At 43.6% G+C, this 16,825-nt stretch overlaps 1 protein-coding gene across 15 annotated transcripts in view; it reads right to left on the bottom strand.

The window, feature by feature from the left end:
• The window catches only part of RBFOX2 (RNA binding fox-1 homolog 2), a 170,070-nt gene that overhangs the window by 47,188 nt on the left and 106,057 nt on the right, over nucleotides 1-16,825 (bottom strand). For 13 of the 15 annotated variants that reach the window (XR_015803881.1, XR_015803882.1, XR_015803883.1 and 10 more), the window contains 2 exons: nucleotides 13,414-13,638; nucleotides 3,198-3,344 (listed from right to left, as the gene is read on the bottom strand). Coding sequence is in view for 12 of the 15 variants with exons in the window: in XM_088165356.1 (XP_088021482.1) it covers nucleotides 3,198-3,344; nucleotides 13,414-13,638 (372 nt within the window). In the remaining 3 variants the exon portion in view is untranslated. Of the gene's footprint in view, nucleotides 1-3,197; nucleotides 3,345-13,413; nucleotides 13,639-14,597; nucleotides 14,731-15,026; nucleotides 15,186-16,825 lie in introns of those variants that run through there. The other 2 variants (XM_088165363.1, XM_088165364.1) reach the window with 2 other exon arrangements.

Here is a 16,825-nt window from a genome sequence, read left to right as displayed (position 1 = left end):
GTGGGACAACATGCCTCAAGTCCACCTCTACTCAAGTCTGGACAAACGCATTAGAGATTTTCTGTGCCCCAGGACTGGGCTGACCTCTCGCATGCTGTTCCATCCTTAAGGGGACTTCTTTACTCCCTCCCTACCATCACATTTATTTCTTCCTCCACGGCTTTACTGTCTACCCAATTTCTCTCTTTGTACAGTAGCTTGGGAAAATCACTCCAGGCAAGGATTTTGAGTCTCTCAGATATGACGCTGAGGAGATGTGACCTGACACACAGAAGAGAGAGGGAGAAGATGGGGGTTACAGGCTAGTCACAGCTGAAGACTCAGACAACCATGAGTCCCCTTTATGAGAAAGGGTAGGTTTCAGTGAGTCACCCAAAGAAAAGCATCTTGCTCCTGAAAAAGAAATAGAAGCAAGCAGGATTCAGAGAGCATGCTCTCCTGCTTGAGGCTATGAGCATGCTGAGAGAAGCAGCACTGAAAGAAAAAGGAAGATGTGCGAGAATCATTCATTATTTTCTTGGCAGAGTAGCAAAGTTTTCTATTACAGAAAAATGGCACATGGGGTGTTCTGTGTCCCAGAAGATGAACACTCTTCTGGCAGGCATAACTCTCACCAAAGGGCCACGTGAACTACCAAAAGGTTTTACAAGGAATATATCATCTACCCAGTTAAAATCACATCAGTGTGCTGGAACCTGAGACTATGTTCAGAGAAAAAATAAACACCAGAGGAACATCAGAAACCAATGCATATAGCATTATTCCCCATCCCTCCTATGCACAAAAAGGGCACCATATAGGCCCAAAAAAGGACAAAAACCTTAAAGCAAGTAATTAAGGGTGCATTTTCTACAAGTCACTTCTTAGGACAGCAGCTCACTTAAACTGCCTGGGTGTCCCAACCTGCAAAGCATAGGCAAGAGTCACCAGGACAAGGATGCCCTTGTCATTTCCATCTCATCCATGTCTCCCACACCAGGAGTATATGGCAGAAAAGCATCGAGGTGAACAAGTGTGAAAAAGGCTAGTTGTCAATTAAGCACCAGTCCCAGGAGAAGGGACAGCAATGGGGAACAATTTATGTAAGTGATGCAGCTCCCAGGAGACGGTAACAGCCATAGCACAGAGCAGGATGTGATAAATACAGATTGTAGCAGGTGGTCCAAGAACTGGCTGTGATTTCAGCAACTATTTGTCTAAACCGGACAGAACTGCCTACTGCACAGCCCTGCAACAGCAAAAAAGCAAGCTAGAAAAACCACAAAAGCAGAGCAGAAGATTCAGCAATCACAGATTGCCAGGAGATGAGTTAAATTCTGAACACATTCCTGAAGACATCAATAGTATAACAATAATCTAAGGTATGAACAACATGAAAGCAAAACCAGGCCTCTTGCAACAGAATCACAGATCCATAGTTTTGGCTGGGAATTGACTCCAGAGGTCATTTAGTGCATCCCCTGCTCACAGCAGGTATAATGAGATCTTTTTGGCCAAGTTGTGACCAGTCAAGACAGATACCTTCAAGGACGGAGGTTCCACAGCCCATCTGGGCACCGTGTTGCACTATTTAAGCATCATCAAAAAACCCCTAAAATTTTCCCAGTATCTAATTGATAAATCAAAGGCAGAGAGGCCCTGTGAAGAGACCTAGGCAAATTAGAGGGCTGGGCAATCACCAACCATATGAAGTTTAACAAAGACAAGTGCCAGATTCTGCACCTGGAACCCTGGATGTACGGATTGGAGAATGAGACACTGGAGAACAGTGCTGCAGAAAGGGACCGGGAGGCCTGGTTGACAGCGAGTTGGGTATGACAAAAGGCCTGAAATTCACTTTTGTTGAGTATATTAACATTTCCCTCAGCCCATTTCTTCAGCCTGGACAGGTTCCTCTGAATAGCAGCCTTGCCTTTCTGCATTTTGACCATTGGTTCGTTCCTTTTATACTGTCCAGGCTACAGACAGATAAGTCAAATTCTTCTCTCACTTACAGTGTTCAAGTCCATGAATTAGACACATTTACAATACTGAACACTACTCTGCATGTGAGTGTATGCCTTTGTGTATGCATACACACCCACACAGATGGTTCAGGTAATGCAACAACTGAAACAGAAATACTGCAGAATCTGGAAGAGCAGCTGCTATAAGTGAGGACCAAGGTGTACACTCCAAGCCTAAGGTGACAAAAGCTTTGGGCTTTCCTGACTTTGATTCTTTGGACTGCACCTTATAAAGGCAGCAGCTGTTAACTTCATAAATATTTCTGAAGACTTTAACACATGCCATCAACCAAGGATCATTTTATAATTATATCAAGTCAAATCCTCCTGATGATGATGATATGACATATAGATAACTTCACCTCAAGGTTAGGTCATGAGATTGTTTATCTGTTTTCACACGGGATGAGTCACCACGTGTACTCACAAACACATAAGGTCTTCCTCAAAGACCTTATAAATCAAGAATCATGAATAGCATCCAAGGATTAGGGAAGCCAAACTATGTAGTCAAAAGAAACAGAAAGTGTATCATATACAATGTAAAATACCATCTGACTTGCACTAGCTTTTCCACATGCAATCACTGGTTGGCAAATTGTTTGCAGCCATCTTTCATCACAGAAATGGATCACGAGGAAAGAAATACTTCAACATGTTTCTATGCAACTGAAAAACAGTGCTTTGCCAGAGATATTAAGTCAGTATTTAATCCTGGCCTTTACTCAGAAATAAGGTGAGGTTTCATTTTGTTTTGCTTTTTTTCCCCAAACCAATTGCTAGATTACACTGAATATTGTTGCTCAGAGAAGTTGTGGGTTACCCGGAGCAGTTGTGTATGCCCCATCCCTGGATGTTCACAGCCAGGCTGGTTTGAGCTCTAAGCACACCTAGTGAAAGATGTACCAGTCCACAGCAGAGGTGTTTGAACTAGATGATCCTTAAGGTCCCTTCCAACTCAAACCATTCTATGATTCTATGAACATCTTAATAGGAAGAACACTGTTATAGTTCTCATGTGTATTTACCAGCTAAGTTAAACACTACTCATTTTCCTAATCTTGCAAATACATTACAGTGTGCTGACTAAACTGAGGAGGAAGAGCTTCATTCACACAAATACACAGCACCAGGTGTCTCACCTGTGGAGAAGGAAAATCTGCCATGCCTGAAAAGGTGCTCATAACTTACCCCAAACATCTGCCGAAGGTCAGGATCTCGAAAGCGGAAGGGAATGTTAGACACATGAAGTCGTTTCGGAGTGGATTTGCTCTCAGTATTCTCACTGCTCTGTGTCTGTGATTGCTGTCCATCTGTCTGTGCCCCTCCTTCTGTCTGCTGAAATCAGAAAAGACAAAAGTGTGCGCATGAGTAGAAATCACACAAATTACTTTCCTGTGCCTTGTCTACCCCTTCTTAGGTATTAGCACTGCACTTGCAGTGGAGCTATCTAACACTTGACAATTATTTTGATAAAGCCAGCAGCACTTAACAATTGATCTGTTGTTCTTCCCCTCTCTTTCCATGAGTAAACACTAATGAGATCTCAGCCTCCCTCCCCTCCAATCACCTTCCAGCTTAGTAGATTTGTCTTTGATTTTCTTAAATTGCTTCTCTCTTTTAGCCCATTCTTCCTCACTTCAGCTGCCACCATATGAAAGCTCTAATGAAGAGACGGATTTTTTATATCCTGGAGCTGGGAGGTAGTACCGCCACTCTAATCTCATGTGGCAGGATGTTCATGCAATCATCAAAAATCCCACAGCTGAAGTGGCAGCTCTTCACCAGGCCAATACCAGAAGTGCATCCCGAGGCAAAACGGCATCTGCTCTGTCAAGCTCCCTTCAGAGAAATATTACCCCAAAAGAGGATCTATAATTAAATGGTAAAATCCATATAGAAACAGCTTACGGATGTCTCTGATTAACTTTTCACATATATTTAAGTGAGCCCAGGAACAGGAAACACTCATCCCCACTGTAAGACTTATAAAAATTGCCAGTGCTGCTTTTTGCTACCAATTCCACAACTAAGAAAGGCAATTTGTTCCACTGTTCTCAAGCGCTCACTGGCATGGCAAAGAGAGGTCAAGGGGTACACCGGGGGTATTTTTCACAGAAAAAGTACAAGAGGCAGGCAGAGGAATAAGGGAGATCTGTGTGCCAGATGAGTCCTAATGCCTGCACAGAGATTCCTGGCAGGAGAAAAGTAAGGAATAGAACCTTAGTCGCTTGTGTGAGCTTAGACTGGAAAGTGCTAAAATTTGAGCGCAGCATTAAATATAAAGGCAAGGCCCCTTTGCAAAATGGCTCGATGAGAAAATAGCATTTCTCGCACTTTAGTCAGAACGATGACCTCAAAACCTCAGAGCCACAGAACAAAGCAGACTACAATTTGGTCGGTTTTATTGCTCTTGTCCCTTTCTAAGTGCATTAACTGACAGGCCAAGGTATTCAAAGAGCACCCACCCACTCACTCTGTCTCCTGCTGCTTGCCTCAGACTGCTAGGAGTCAAGCTTTGACTACCCATGTGATACACCTTTAAGTGTCATTTCAACTCTCTACAGATGCCAACCTGACTTCCTCCTTAACCCATCAAGTAAAAAGAAGTCCTACAATAAGGCAAGGACTGCAATTGCTAAGAGTCAGTCTTTTAAAGGCACTGTCAAAAACACATGTGGGCCTTAAAGATGTAAGAGCAGGGGTGAGGTTTTTGCTGGTTTGGGTCCTTTTTTTCTTCCTATTTTAAAGATGTGATTTGTGTACCAAAGATCAAAGAAATCTGCGGAGAGTTGCCCACACCAATTCCCAGCCACTGACTGGACTTGTTAAGCTGCTCTGCACATCATTTAATATAGAACACTTCACAAATATTTGGTAACATCTCTTCAGAGATAAACTCAATTTACTACACTAAGAAAGTATCTTCTGCCCAGAAATACCACTTAAAGATATGACCTTGAACTTGCATATTGGTTACAAAGCAAGTGTATATACAAAGACAAGAGCAAGCAAACAGTAAGCACTGGAGTCTTGCCATTCTGAGCACAGCAATGGGAGCTTTCCATTTCATTTCAGTAGAGATGTGCATGCAGCACAAAACATGTTTGATCTGGTTAACATAAATTATCTATGATAGGAAGAATGACAATACTGCCCTGACAAGTACGTCTACTTCCCATAACTGTGCAAGTCTCAGAGAATCCTTGTAGAATGAAGCATTTTTATTTGTCTAAGACTCATTCACCCCCCCAAACATCAAATTTTTGAGGAAAAATTTCAGAAACTTTCTTTTTGTCTTATCCAAAAGCTGTGCCCCGCATGTTCCCTCTCTTCTCCTTCCCTCACTTCTATGACAAAAAGGTTCTTCAAACCTATAGAGAGTACACCCTAGGGGAAGAATCAATGCAGCTGGCTTGCAATTAAATCACACCATGCTACTTAGTTGTTTTATTTTTATGCCTCCATCGGAGTCCTCTGCTCCTCAGGGCAAATCTGTCCAAGAATGACAAAACACAGGAGTAGCTTATCTATCACCACTGCATGCAACACCTGCAAGTGAGTACTCCAAAGTAACTCCCAAGAATCACCAATACTCCTGCTAAAAGGGACAGCTACATTAAAATATAGGTTGCACAAGACTGGATCTGCTGATTCCACAGATGAGGAAGCCAGAATGTTGTTTGCACTCCTCTCCCACCCACGTGTTTCCAGGCAGAGGGCAGAACTCCTTTCTTACCAAGGGTGCGATGTATCATGTACAGTGGCCTGCTCAAAAGCACTCACAGCTGTTCCTGCATATGGCAGAGAGCTGCTGCCACACAGGAGTCATTCTGCAGCACGTGAGATGTGTACAGTAAGACAAATGCTTCAAAGAGTAGAAATGATAAAAGGAAAAAGGGATCTTGGTCTGCTCTTATTTTTTAACTGCACTGAGAGACTCCAAATGTTTTTCATGCTTTCACATAGCCCGATTTTGCAGTAGTAGCTTAACATTAAATAACTACTTTTGCATGCTGTAGCTCCCTCATCTCTATCATCCATGGCCCTAAGGTAATATTTGAACTTTCCACCGCTGTAACATTAGCTCAATACATTTGTCCACTGCCACAATTCAGCTACAACATAAATGAAAAAAAAAGTCTCTTCAGATCTTTTTTTTCCTTTTACAGTTATTCCTTGGCTTAATTCATTAGAAAGGAGATGAAAGGAAGGGCCTGAAGCCTGTTCTCAGGCAGCACATAACAGAGCCTGGCAGCAGCAGTGCTACCCTGACGAAGCCAGATGATGAAAGCCTTAATTTCACCAAGTGCCCACTCTCCACCTTGACTCCTTCCCCACAAGGCGTTCAAGCTCCTTCTGGCCTCGCATCAGCACCTCCAAGTGAAGAAAGAGACCTCTCCCTTCTCCAGAGAATCAGCTCAGAAGGGCATTAATACATATTCTCTAAGCCCCAAGGCCTGTCATCAGGCAATACAGACATGCTGCAGCAAAGGTCTCACATTTAGGAACAGTACTGGATTCACTGCACCTCCTCAGCACAGCCTGTGTAACATATACTGATGCAGGTGATAACGCCATTCATGCCTGCACATGCAAGCTTTGAGCTCTGCTCAAGGTCACTGAGAGACACATCAGAGCTCAGGACAGCAAAGCATGTGCTTCACTTTTAACTCCTTGCTGCCTGTGCACCCAGGTCAGCTGCTCCCTTACACCTGGCAGCAGCAAGGAAACCCTAAGCAAGAAGAGGCAGCTGCAAAGAGAAGCACAGATTATACGTGTGCATATACACATGTAAAAGGGGAGGAGGACACCTAGCAACACAAGCCTGTTCCAAAAGGTTTAGGGGCAGCTCTACAACCACCTTCCCTTCAACTGGTGGTCTCTATCCTAATGCAAGTGATAAACAACCAATTGCTGAGGATTTCCCCTCAGCAGCAGGAAGGCAGGGGCTCCAGCACTACCTGAGCTCTGAGCAGATCTCCATCTGAATGGCTAGACAGAGGGATGCCTCCCCGGTGAGCCAGACAAGCACCGATGCAACAGACCAACACAGAGATTATTAATACCCAGCACATTCTGCTTCCATCTCCCACTTGCTTCTAGAACTGGAACCGCTTCAGATCCAAGTTCCAGACAAACAAAAAACAACCCCCCATTCTCTCCCCCAGGAAGCAGGCAGTCCAAAATGTTGTGAATCATACCGAGGAGGTTAAGAGCCATAAATCACTGCAAAGAAAATATTTACAAAATACAAACTGTAACTAATAACTATATTTAAAAGGGGATTTGGGTAGCTTACAAAATCTAGGAGACAGACTGTGCTCACTCCACTGCTCCCCGATCAGTCTTGAATCCAAAAAAAGCCAACACCAAACACTCAACCTTGTTTGGATCAAGAGCTTGAAGAACTGTGGGGACAAGGACCAAAAGCTACAACTGAGAGAAGGCAATCTTCCCACTATGAAGCAGAGCACAGATAAGGTGGAAAAATCTCTACAACTTCTAGTGAAGAACCTATATCAAAACAACCAGTCGCCCACCAATGAACAGAACCTACTGAAGAGGTTTCATGGAAAAACAAGTGAAGAATTAGGCCCTAAACAAAAAATTAATCTCTTTCCCCACCACACTCTACTAAAGTAGGTTTGTGGTCCCACACATCCAATAGCAAATGTCACGGGAACTTCAGCTGCTTAAACACTTGTTCAGCAGATGGAAGACCTTAGGTTTAATTATTACTTTTCAATAGCAGTAAATATAATTTTACAATTATATCCATGCACTTGGTTTTTCAGAGATGCCAGCAGTGTTACATTAAAAAAAATTGGGGGCTACTTACAGGCACAATTAACTATTATCCAAAATATTCTGTATGCTAAAAAAAACAGGTAAAAAAATTCTAAGAACATACCAATTAACTTCTACAAGGCTTTTTACTATTTTCCATAAAGTCAGGTGAGTTTAGGGTATATTTTTTCTGATATATATTTTTTGTTAGTTATCTATTTTCGGACATACTCAAGCTTAAGTCATTTTATTCACTTCCCTCATTAAAGACATACCTCACAGAACACAAACCTAACATAAGAAAGCACATAGGAAACTGCTACCAGTGCTGCACAACACCTCTGATGTGTCCAGTAACATTTTCAACCCAAATATTGCTATTTCTAACAGTATTCTTTAGTGCTTTATTCTTTTCCCTCTCAATGAAGTGGTGAAATGGAGCCCCCAGAAAGGCCTGCTCTGCTGGTCAGATTGTCAAACCTCTTGGATAGTGGCAAAAGAACTGCCACACAGTGACAGACTTAAGATCCATCCAGCCCATCGTCTTCTTTCTAACAGCAGCCAAATATGTGGCATCTGTGGAAAGATGCAAGAACAAGGCAAGTTTTCTCCAGCAAACTAAGCCAGCTGATGTCTCAACTTGCAAAACATCCTGTGGACAAGAGCTGCAATGCTAATTTTTTCATTATACGGAAAAATAAGTAGTAAACCTGCTCTTTTTTTCATACATGGCACCCAATTATTTCCCATGTGGATCCTAGTAAGTGAAAATGGGAAAGCTCTGTATTTTAGCTGCTTTACCATACAATCTTCTATGTCCTTGTCATATATCTTTATTCCTGACACCTCTTTCTGTAAGTGAAGATTCCATTCCTTTGCATAAAGAAACTGCTACATCCCTTTCATCATCACTTTTATCCCTCCCTGTACTTCTGCTAGATCTGGTATAACCTTTGAGAGATACACAGAAGATCCACAGCTATATACTCCAACGTAATGATACTTGCTGACTTATTTCCCATTTCTCATTTTTAAATCTGCCTCACTAGACACAAGTCTGCAAGTGCTGACAATCTGCCTCATATTCAAAGCAAACTCTTGATGTTAAATGTCAGGGTTTGCAACCTCAAGACAGCAATTTCTAAGCCGAGGTGCCCAAACAATCAGCAGCAAACTACTTATTTGAAGCTAGCTTTTCCTCATGTCTACCTGCTCAGCATTATCAGAAAATAACTGATGACATTCATTAAACATATTCTTCACCTGAAATACCTCACATGGGCAATTGCTTTAATTACTAAAGGGATGAAAAGTAATTACAGAGGAAAATTCTGCAAATTCAGTCTAGGCAAGACTTCCCCAAGGGGACGTCATCATTATAACACCATCCATGTGTTGCAAAAGTCAGTTGAGGAATCCTTGGTGTCATTGGCTCTCTTCTTTCTAAGCTCTTGCTATATGTACAAGGCACAGCCAGATGACCAAGCACCTTCCCCGTCTTGCTTCTGAACATGTCATATACGGGCCCCCCACCACAAATGTGGTCTTCTTTGAGATTTTGAAAATCAATATCCCTTTACAGTACAGTGGATGAGTTAAATACGTTTCAGTACAGCACATCAAGAAGCAGAGACAGGACGCTTTGTAATTAAATAATGCCTTACACTGGTTCATGACAACGTAACACCAAGGCGACAGCACCTGCCATTTTCATGCGAAGTAATTTACATAAACTTATTCCTCTACTTCTATACCTCCAGCTGCATTCCATAATTTACACAGACGTACAAATTCTTCCCTCTGACATTAACAAGAGAAACAAGTTGAATAATCGGCTTGCAGTATTAAGTGCATTGCATTTACTACCAAGCAAGCTTTTTCACTTCAGCAGATGATTAATCTTCCCTCTGTGGGTAGAGTACCAGGAGATGCAGAGAAATGACAATTGCTCTCGGCTTCTGGCCATGCTCTCCACACGCTTACCTTGCAACAACAGCATTTGCTGGATCCCTCCAAGAACTGCTCTAATTCATTAACCCAGCAAAAGAATTGGACAGCTTTCTGCCAGGTCAGTGAATTAAAGTGGCTCACGTAAGGAATGCCAGAGACAGTAAATAGGAGTGGGAGTTTGCACTTGGAGCCAGATCTCTCCTTTCTGACAGCAGTGAATCTCTTAGATCAGCTCAGCTGCCAGAGGTACTGCAGCCTAATTAGCATCTCCCCTTGCAGCTAACTGTGCTGGGTGTTTCCATTAGGCTAAGAGCATTAAGGTAAACCAAAAAGGGGGATGGGGGAAGAAACCAGGCAACCCAGCACCCTAAGTGAAATGCTGAGCATCAACTGTTTAAGAGAAGGGCTGCAACAGACAGACCAAGTAGGCCAAATATGGTCCTGTACCTCAGCCTATTTTTAATCCAGGTCTTTCAGCTGTGCTTTGGGACAGTATCAAGAGAAAGGACAGATGCTTGGACATGAAGATTGAGAGGTCTTCCTACCACATGCCAGGCAAGAAACAAAGCCCCACAGATGAGACCTGATCCTAAAATAGAGATTCCAAAATATGAAGCTGTTTGTATTACACCAACTACTGTGCCAATTTCTTTTCCATGCCCCAATCCTGAGACCTCCAAATGCTTTCCACTACATTCAGACCTCCATAACCAAGTTCATCCTAAGCTCATGACACCAACCAGTCATTCCCCTTTGATCAGGGTTTTAGACTGCGTAGGAAGGCATGGACTTCGACTCTCAAAGTTTATTTTACATAAGTTCACTTCTCATCTTTGACCTCAGGCTCCCAGATTACTGTCTATTAACTCAGATACCACCACTAATCTACCACCACTAATCTCAAATCATTCTAGCTAACTAGCCAAATTTCTATGGAAAGGTGCTCCCACACCCTGTATCTTAAGGACCTGGTTACAGACCACACGACATTGCTGTCTAACACCCTACCAACAAGATTAAGCCCCCTTTCTATGAGCAACCTTTAAGCTACCCCCATGTCCTTTGTTACTTTTGCAATTATCCTAAAGGCTATCAGCCTGAAAAGCAGGAAAGGCACGCCATCTGACCACACCTTTTGCTATCTCCCTCTGTCCTGCCAACACGACCAATCACAGGCCTTGTTCTTAAAAGCAACCAGGAAACTTATCTGGCCGGCTGAAGGAATTTCTGAATCATCCCATGGGAGCACAGGCTTCAAGTCAGCAGCTAAAATATCCACTGGCTGTTGAATCTGGGGTATCATCTTCACACACGTGACAGCAGCTGTGCTTGTCAGTCACAATAACGGGAGGGAAAAATCATACCTCACCCATGATGGCTTTTTGCTCTATTTAAGTTAGCACTGTTTGCACAAGATAATAAAATGGTTAAAGGAGAAGATGCCTTAAAGCAAAACAGTCTAAACCACATGGACTGAACATGTGTGTCAAACAAGTAATGGGAGCACACAGGATGGACAAAATGCTTAACATTAGCTGTAGATGTTTAAGATGAAAAAACCAACCTGTTCTGCTGTATTTTAATAACCTTCTTTAACTAGAGTAACTACTGAGCCTTCTTGCTTCCCCTAGGTCCTACATCATTAATCAGCGTACTGACGAGAAGAAAAGTTACAAGGAATTACATCCTAAGGCAGCCCACAGAAACAAAATAATTTCTTAGAGGAGTCCTAGACAGAAAGATAAAGAGACTTGGAAGATCCAGAATGCAGTGGATGTCAAAGTCTGGTCTGTGAAAAGCCCCCGGTTGAGGCACTTTTACCCCTGCTCCCAGAGGTTTCTTCATGTGTCACCACACCTGGGATCCTCTGGGTTTGATCGGTCCCAGCCATAGCAGCCACAGCAACGCCCCTGTGTGGCCCTTACTCTTTCCCAGCCAGCTATGGCCACAAAGCCTGACTCTGCATGCTCAGCTTGCACGTCTTTAACCACATCAAACGGTAACTCCAGACATGCACACCTGTTTCCAACAGCCAGTACAAGTGCTGTGTGTTATTCAGCCTATTTCTTGGATAACCCCCTGCCAGTCAGGCTCTCTCCACAGACTCCTGGCAACACCACTGCCTGCCAGCAGTCTCCCAGCAACACTCCCTCCCGCACAGATGGGCTCCCAGTCCCTCCTCACAGGCTAGCCACAGGCTATGGGCTCCTTGGAGCCAGCATTGGTTGATGAAACACAGAGCTCAGCCCTGCAGAGCCACAGAGATGGCTCCTAATATGGAAGAGGAGCAAGGAAGGCTGGCAAGAGCTTACATCCAAGGTCAAGGCTCACATCATTTCCATTAAAAAGAAATGCTCTTAAGCTCTATACAAGGAAGGGAACAGCAAAAACACACGGGAAAAGCCACTGCTCTGTTTTTCATTCCCTGTTTCCAGCTTCCTCATCCAACTGGCAGTGCCTGAGATAGCTGTTTGCTGGAGATGGGCAACCCAAATCTTATGTGTCGGAATAGTATTGGACAATCTGGTACTAAAACAATGACTTGCATTTCTGCACGCTCCATCAGCTCTAAGTTTTATTTCCTGCCTGGTCTTCTTTCTTTATCTACTTTTTTGTTTTGCCAAGCAAAGCACCCTAAGTTCCTTTTACACACTACCAATGTGCCTTACACAGTTTGTACTCTTTTTCTTCTTCAAGATGCCGAAGTTGTGGCATTCCCAGGAAGAAATCAAAGATATCTTATCAAAGTCATAACCAGTGGCGCCAACCATGCAGCCACTTCCCACTGTGGAAGGAGCAGAAGCACACATCAGGAACCACGAACACTTGAGCTGGCACTATCAGCTCTTCCAACTGTTGGCACTGAATTCATTCAGTACTTACCAGGGGAAAAAAAAAAACAAACCCACAACTCTACAAGCCAAACAGTAACTACAAGTAAAACTGAAAGCATTAACAGATTAAATCCGCCCCTGAGCACCAAAGGCTCCCACCATAAGGCTCTTTATTAGGAAGTTAAGTCTTAACAAGTGGCTTAAGGGGTGGATAAAGCTTTTCCTGGGATAATCTGCCAGCATGTTGCCCAGTGCCAGTTCCAGGCCATGGAAAGAAGAAAGAAAATATCTAAGATGATGAAAATCTTGGTTTGGCAAATGGACGACCAGTAGCTGAGAGCTCATCTCCTACCCTTGCTCTCCAAAGCTCCCTGCTGTCTTCAGAAAGTCAAAGAAAAGTAATTTTCTACTTTGTTAGCTTCCTGAAAACAAAACCACATTGGGATTACACCTAAAATGCATGTGCTCACCCTATTTCTTTGTACTGTCAACCCTCCAGAATCTGCCTCCATCACATCTATTTGAACCATTCGCCAATTAACACAAAGTAATTAACACTTTTGAAAGAGACTGTCTTTGGTGACAAGCCACCATGGTAAAAACACCATGATCATGATTTCAAGTACTACTGCTCTCTGCAGGCACCAGTTTACAAGGGGAATATGCAAAAGGAGAAACCCAGTAATGGAAGGTCAGAAGTCACGTTTTGTTTATAATTCTCTCATTTCAAGTCTACTGCTGGTTTGCTGCACACTTGAGAAACAGCAATCTAATCACTGGCTGCTTTTCCCAAAGCCCTGTGACGTTCTGGCTGGGCAGCCCTGTGCACTTACTGCAAGAGATCCGTTCTGCGTGCTGGCCGTGTTCGTGCTCTGCTCTCCATGGGGCTGCGTGCTTCCGTAGAGTGTCAGATTGTGCTCGCTGGTCTGGCCTGCATAGTCCTGAGTGTGTGGCACCCCATACTCTGTGGGAATCCCATTCTGTGGGGGTGGCGGAAATGGGATTGTGGTGAATGGCTGCACCATTGCATCAGGAGTTGCTGACGGCTCCTGGTTACCCTTAAGAAAGGAAAAAGGAGAAAACAGCTTTATACTACTACAGAAGATAGATCAAAACATCAGCCTGAGAAACAACACACGTTCATGTGAATATCCCACCCACCGTCACCATAGTATTCCACAGTCTTCTATTATCTCTCCTATCAAAAAGCACATGCCTTGCTCCTCTGAGCCATGACACTGCTTTCTTAATCTTTTCAGGGCAATTTTCTTGCTACTGGGTGGCATATAGCAAACAAATTACAGGGTTTGCAGATTGCATACCCCTGTGATCTCACACAAAGCTTTACACACAGTAAGGTGTTATTTCAGAAGAGGGAAGACACACTCACACATTGGAACAGAGAAAAACACAGAAGAACAGGGTTTCTCAACATCCCTAGAAGTACCATAACTGGGTCCATCTCCTCCAGCCTGACCCTCACCGCTCACAAGCAAGCCCACAAGCAAGCACATTGTGTGGTTCAGAGCACACCTCTCTGCTACGTTACAGTGATAAAAAGTACAGTTTTTAAAACCCATCTGTGCAGAAGCCCCCTCCTTGCCCTGGCAGCACTGCGTACAGAGCACAGGTATCTGTTGCTGGAATATCCCATTTGCTTCTTGCTGGCCATGCACGAGACACCAAAGAGCTGCAGGGAAACAAGCTGAGATCACAAGCCAGCCACACAGTCACTCTCTCCCAATCCTGAGCATCTCTACAATCACGCAAGGCATTAATTACCCACTCCTCCCTCAGCTCAGAGTATCCCACAGAGACCTCTTGCATAGTGGACTTTTTAGAAGCTTTTAGCACTGTCTTAGATGTAGCTAACACCAATCAGATGACTCAGAAACAAAGAATTGACCATGCAAAAGATATCCCCAGAAGACAATAAAAATGCTACCCCACCATATCAGAAAACCACAAGAAGGAAACAAAAAAGCATGCAGCCCTGCAGCCTCTGCATGGATCTCACCAAGGGGGGAGCTGCATTCAGCCACCTGGGGTGAAGGAGAACAGCCTTGACATTGAAGCCCAACCCTAGGAAGCCCAGGCTGCTGCACCGCTCCTACTGCTTTCACCGCTGCAGCAGAAAAAAAATCCACGGAAAAGATTTATGATAGGAGGGCTGTTTGATTTATGTGCGTGTCAACAGACTAATCCTGATTTTAAATTTTGGCTGCTATTCCAGCCCTGGGTCCTCCCCCACAAAGCCTGAAGGTGCTCAAGGCTATTCTGACACCAGCATGCTTAAATCAATGGAGTAAAAAGCGAAACAGACCTTATCCCGTGGATAGGAAAGGCAGAGTGGGAATTACCAAGCAGCCTTTGAGCAGAGAGCATGCAGGGGCTGACGGACCTCCAAAGAAGCTGGACAAACCTTTCAGTCCCTTTATCAGCCTACCTGCAGCTTTCCCTTCCAGGCGGAGGAAACAATGATAAATGCAGTGCACCTCCAGCCAGCACCGGGTCATTCAGACACTGGCTGAATCCCAAATTTGCTCTGACATTAGTCTATCTGGTCTGCCTCCCCTGGGGGCCACGTGGCCACGCGCTCCTGCAGCTGGGGAGAAGGAGAGGGAAGGGCATTCAATACCACTTAGCAGAGCCGAGCTGCAGCCTTGGCCCGTGCTGAAGAACGGACGGTTTCAAGTCCAGCCTTGCTGCCTGCAGGAACACAAACTCCGCAGCCTTATCTGAGAAAGAAAAAATTCAGGCGAGCCTGCCAGCTGTGGCCAGCGCTCAGCTCCTTGCACGCACTCGCCCAAGCAGTTGCAGCCCTGCGTCGCGTGCTCGCAGCTCTGCAGAGGTTTTTTCACGCACCAAGCACATTTTCTGAAAGCAGGACAGGATTTTTGTTTCCCCCTCAAAAAGGACGGCGGCTCCACCAGCCCTTCAGTTCTGCTCATTCCTTTGCTATTCTCAGCTTCAAAGCAAGCCACTTCTGACTCGACCTAACCCATCATCAAGATCTGCAGAGCGAGTTCTAAAGCAGAAGGCAGGACAGGCAGAATGATGGCCTTCCACTGCAAAACAGGTATCAGTAATCCTATTGCTCACCTGTTCAGACTGTTTATCCCCTGACACGACAGCTCCATTCTGTCCACATACCGTCTCCTTTCCAAACTCTTCTGTTTACAGTATTTCATTGTGTTTGATGGTCTGCGTTCTTCCGTACAGCCCACATTGTCTGCCCCCCTTTCTTACGTTTCAAATAGGAGCTAAATAGGAAACTGACTTTTTCTTTTCAATGAAAAATTTTTCCACAGGAAAAACGGAGGAGCAGAAACTATTTCCAGTCTTCTCATAACAAGCTAGATTTCCAAGCCAGCATCATCCCAGGTCAGAGGAAGAGAATGCTGATTAGCCCCAAACAAAACCTATTCTGCCATCCTGTCAACAGCGCAGGGCTGCTCCCCAAAGGACATAGTCCAGCATTCTGTTCAACCTCACTCTGAGACTGTTTAAAATGCCAGCCCATGAACCTTATATAATCTTACTTTCAATGTTTTTACCCCTTAGTTAATACTGTTCCTTCCAGTTTAAATGCATGTTAATCTTATAATTGAAGAAGGGAGAGAAAATATTTATCTACAAATGTTTAAAGGACAAAAAATGCTTACTCCCTCCTCTGTTGCTTGTGGCATTTTGATAATACGTATTTATTTTGAGTTTAATCACACCTCTCAAGCCAAAATATTTGGCAACTTTTTTTATTACTTCTCTCTGATCTTACTAAGGTTTTTCAAAGAAGGATTTCTAGTGCAGAATAAAATCTTTCTAATACCATTGTCACTCCCTGACTCCTCAAATCACTAACATGCAAAAATCATATCTTTTATTACAAATGCATCCTTCATTTAATGTCTCAGGTTATCTGGAGATCTATCATTATTATATTTGTCCAGGTTTCGTCATCCCATGGACTATCTGTATCTCAAATTATTTTTTCTTGATATGATTATGGATATATTTCCCATCTGATTTTTTTTTGTAATTTTAATTTCCTTTGATGCTTTAGAATTACTTTTTTCTGTTTCCACTAGCGTCAACAGAAAAGGACTCCTGATGAGATCTTTGCAGGTTTCACAGCATACTGATATCCTCCAAACCCAGAGAAGATTCTACCTCTTCTGTTATTCTACCAAATTTCAACATTTACACAACACTCTATATTTTCAAGAGCTAACACAGAACGCACAC

This window comes from Sturnus vulgaris, chromosome 5 (genome assembly GCF_052056855.1).
Source record: "Sturnus vulgaris isolate bStuVul1 chromosome 5, bStuVul1.hap1, whole genome shotgun sequence".
NCBI lineage: Eukaryota > Metazoa > Chordata > Aves > Passeriformes > Sturnidae > Sturnus > Sturnus vulgaris.
This window is presented reverse-complemented; position numbering and strand designations above follow the sequence as displayed.